Raw genomic sequence first — 4,247 nt, forward strand, 5'->3', positions numbered from 1 at the left:
GTCCCCCCCCCTTTGTGTCCCCAGCCCCAGGTATGACCCGCCTTGGATGCGCCAAGGTCCCTCCCGTGCCCCTACCAGGGGGCAGTTGGCCGCTTGCCCCAATTCTGGCGCTTTTTGTCTCTAAGGTTGGTGCAGGTAGGCCTCTGCCCCCCCCCGGCCGAGCGTGGCACCGGGCAGGTGGCGAACCGGCCCCCGTGTTCCTGTGCCACCCCGGGGCTCCCTTTGGGACAGGGCCGGCGTGTCCCCCAAACCTGGGGGGGTTTGGGGTGGCGGTGGCCACCGGGCTCGGGGAGCTCCCCGCGCCTGGCACGGCTCACGCCCCAAAGAAATTCCTTTAATGTGGCACCGCCGGCATTAAGCAGCCTCCGAGCTCCTGGCTAATTTCAAACCCTGCCTATTTAAAGACCTTTTCGGGGAGTGCAGTCCTCGTGTGAAATCTCGCTGCTGCAGGCTTTAATCTTTTAATAATCATAAATTGGGAATTAGCTTGGCACAGGCCGACAGCTGAAAGTCGGGAGGGTTCCTCGGCTGGAAAAGCGCTGCTCCTTTTCCCCCCCCCCGCAAAAACCTTACCCATCCTGAAGGAGAAAAATTGTGAAAGCTCTCAGGAAAACACGTCCGGTTCTCCCGCTGAAAAAAAACGAGGGCGACCCGGCTGAGTTTGCGGGAATTCTTTGGGAGGAGAAGGGAACCTCACACGGAATTTAATCCCCGTTGTTGGCCCGGCTCCTGCTTCGCTTTTAATTCGCTCCAGTGAAAAAGGAAAGGAAAAGGAAAGGAAAAGGAAAGGAAAAGGAAAGGAAAGGAAAGAAAAGAGGTTTGGAAATAAAAGGGGGGGAAAAGGAGAAAAAAAAGATGGAAAAAAAGACGGGAAAAAAGGAAAGAAAAGCACTTGGAAGTATTCCCATTCTCCCGGCTGATCAGATCCCGGGCCTTTCATCTCCGGAGCAATTTCAGGTGCTTTGCCACATCCCGGCTGCCAAGAGCACCCAAGGCAGCCGCGCTGGAGGAAGCAGCCTCATCCTCCCGCAGACATCAAAGGCTCCAGGAGAATTCATTTATTTCAGGAGCCTTTTCCTCTCTCTCCCCAACGCACACGTGACCACAGGAACAGCAATTCCGGGCTGAATTATGATTTTTGCTGTGTGGGAGGTGGTTTTTTTTTCTGGGGGAGTCCAAATGGCAACAAAGTGGAGCCCGTTCCTCTGGAAAAAGGGCGCCGAGGTGCAGGTTGCATCCCTGGGGAAGAATAAAGGTTATTAAAGGGCATTTGGAGTGTCATTGCAAAGGTTCAGGGCTCGGTTTCCTTCTGAGAGCAATAAACCGCTGAACAACAGCCCCTTGTGCAATCTCCCTGAAAAATAAGGGAGGCCGTAAAAATCCTGGGAGGAAATAAGTCATCATCATCATCAAAATAATAATAATAATAAAAAAAAAAAAAGCCCCTCCCTCGGCAGCTCATTCTGAACGCGTTAATTACATAATTACGCCGGAAAAAAAAAAAAAATGAAATGTCACGAATGGAGAATTTCAGCAGAATCCCCAGCGAGTGCTGCAATTGCCAGGCTGGGAGCAGCTCTTTCCGGCTGCGCTGCTCTCCAGAGGGAATTCCGTGGGATAACTCGGGAGAATTGGTGCCGCTCTGAACTCCTGACATCACTCCCAGCCCTGCTCCTCCGGTTTCCAGCGTCCTCAGGTTTCAGAGCTCGGTGAAACCTGGGGAAATCTCATTTCCTTGAGCTCAGGCGAAGCCGGAATTCTGCCCTCCCCCAGGACTGGCGTTTTGGTTGTTTATTTTTGTTGTTTTCTCCCCACCTATCCCACATTTGGCTGTGCCCAGGGACATTTCCCATTCTGCGGGGTTTTGCACCCTTTTAGCGGCCATCGAATGGGGACGGGATGGGGACACAAACACGGCCCTGCCACCCTCCGTCGGAGCTCCGCAGCTGTGGCCAGCTGTGCCTGCCCAAACTCCCCAGCCCTGCAGCAGGAAAACTCCCCCTGACCCCAGAAGGAGCCCAGAAAATTCCCTGCTTGCAGCCTGGGAGCGGGAGGTGGGAAAAGATCCATGGGGACGTGCCAAATAAATCCCTGGGAGTTTTGTGGGATATCGGGAAAATGCTGGAATATCAGGGCGAGGAGTGGTGCTGAGCAGAGTCTCCCTCTCCAAGGCTTTTCTCCCTCTGAGCAGCTTCTCTCCAGCCCAGCCCATCTTTTACACCTCTTTTACACCTATTTTACCTTCCCTGCAAGGTCCGAGGGAGGCGCCAAGGGCACAAATGCCAGGACTGGTGAATCCTGGAATGGCAGCTGGTACTGCATCCCTTCATTGGCATTTATCCCGCTGCATTTATCCCCTCGCCGCTGGAATTGCGATTATTTCACCCTCCCCTCCTGCAGTTCCTCACTTGTAGCCGGTGCTGCCCTGCCCTGGGATAATTTGGGTTTTCCACCTTGTGCTGGGAAGTGAAAGCCTTCAAACAGCCTCTGGATGGAGACCTGGGATTTTGCTTCTTAGGGCTTATGTGCAAAGTCCCTGTGATTCCTCTCTGGGCCTGGCCTATATATTTAATCTTGATCCCTTAAAAAAAAAAACACCTCGTGTTCATGCGTGTCGCGTTTTTAAATAAAAACAACTTAAAAGCTTTGAATTCTGGCGGTGTGAGACGGGTTATTAACCCCAATATCAGCGCTGAGGGGACGAGGGCCGGCCGAGAGCAGCGCACAAACCGCTGGTGGCCGTCCCCACTTGTCCCTGCCCTGCATCCCGCTCCCTTTGATCCCTAAACCCGACTTTATTACATCCAGCCCGCTCGAAATTTGGAAACGCCACCGAAAAGCTTTGCGGCTGAGCGGGGGTGAAGAGGCTCATGAAAGGCGCGGGGTCCCGGGGGGCTCGGCGGGGCTTTTGTCGCTGTCCCCGTGCCCCTCCCTGGCGCTGTTTGCTCGGGGCATTGTTGGGCAGGCAGCTGGGGCTGCTCGGCCTCTCCAGCGCTGTTTGCCCAGGGATTGGGCTCCAATCCCGCCGGGATTTCCCCCGGCCTGGATCCCCCCGCGCCATCCATCACTTTGGGATGTGTCACGGGGAATGCGGGTGGCTGGAATGAAGACATTAAGGGCTGGCAGCTTGCGAGGAGCTTCTTTAGCGGCCCATAATGGGGAACAAATTACAGCGCAGCCTCCGGCCCCGAGCATCCCGGCAAAGCTCCCGTGGCCTCTTTTGTCCCCGCGGAGCTCCCAGCACTAATCAGCTGGCATTAATTAGCAGGGTCACTTGAGCGCCAAAATCCAACCGCCCAAAAAAAAAAAAAGGCCCAGGAAGGGATCTGGGGGAACGCGGGGCGGTTTCTGTGCATCCTGGCCCGTTCCTGCTGTGCTCTGCTTCTCCCGTCCCTCCCGGGCCAGTTGCAGTCACTTCCAACAGCATCAGGCCGGGGAGGATCCACAGGCTCCGGCTCCATCTTATCCGGGATCTGGGTATTCCCAGGTGCCTCCGCAAAGCTCCGGAGCCCAGGCCGGGTGTCTCCATCCAGGGGCTCTTCCATCTTTTACTTGGATCGGATGTCGGTGAAAAGGAATTCATGGGAAGGGCCGTAAACACTGGAAATGGGCAGTGGGGGAGCCGCCATCCCTGGAAGCGGTCGGGGAATGTGTGGATGTGGCTTGAGGACGTCATGGGCAGGGTGGCGGTGCTGGGTTGATGGCTGGGCCTTGAGGCCTTTTCCAACCTTTAAAATTCCATGATTCCCTGATTCCATGGGTCCATGACCGTGCCCCAAGGTGTGCCAAAGGCCTGCCCCGTTCCTGGGTTTCGCTCTGGATTCCGGGCTGGGCACGTTCGCCGTGTCCACCACGCTCTGGCTGCTCCATCATGGAGCAAAATCCCAGTGAACCCAGGAGCTGTCGGGGCTCCTCCAGCTGAGAGTGGAGATATTTCCAAGAAAATTCCTGTCTGCACTAATTAACTCCTCTTCATCCTGCCCGCTGCTGCTGAGGACATCCTTTTGAGGGCTGGGAACGCAGCGATGGCAACGCCGCCGCAGGAATCTCACTCCGTTAGAAATGGAGATTCTTTTTTTTTCTTTCTTTTTTTTTTTTTTTACTTTTTTTCACGAGGAAGCAAATGGGCTTTAATTTCTTTTCTCCCCTCCTTTCCTCCTTCCCCGCCCTTGGAAATTTTCCTAAAAGGAAATTGTGGCGGCGTAGACAAAACCCCCTTTTTTGAAGATTTTTGCCCTTGTTTTGTC

The 4,247-nt window shown here is 54.7% G+C and overlaps 1 protein-coding gene across 1 annotated transcript in view; it reads right to left on the minus strand.

Moving 5' to 3' along the window:
* The window catches only part of HES4 (hes family bHLH transcription factor 4), a 6,696-nt gene extending 3,067 nt beyond the window's left edge, over positions 1 to 3,629 (minus strand). Inside the window, exon 1 of the mRNA XM_008641215.2 lies at positions 3,553 to 3,629. Within this exon, the coding sequence (XP_008639437.1) occupies positions 3,553 to 3,629 (77 nt within the window). The remainder of the gene's footprint in view (positions 1 to 3,552) is intronic.
* Positions 3,630 to 4,247: the final 618 nt, after the last annotated feature.

The sequence above is a fragment of the Corvus brachyrhynchos genome, unplaced genomic scaffold (assembly GCF_000691975.1).
Source record: "Corvus brachyrhynchos isolate BGI_N302 unplaced genomic scaffold, ASM69197v1 scaffold68, whole genome shotgun sequence".
Classification (NCBI taxonomy): Eukaryota; Metazoa; Chordata; class Aves; order Passeriformes; family Corvidae; genus Corvus; species Corvus brachyrhynchos.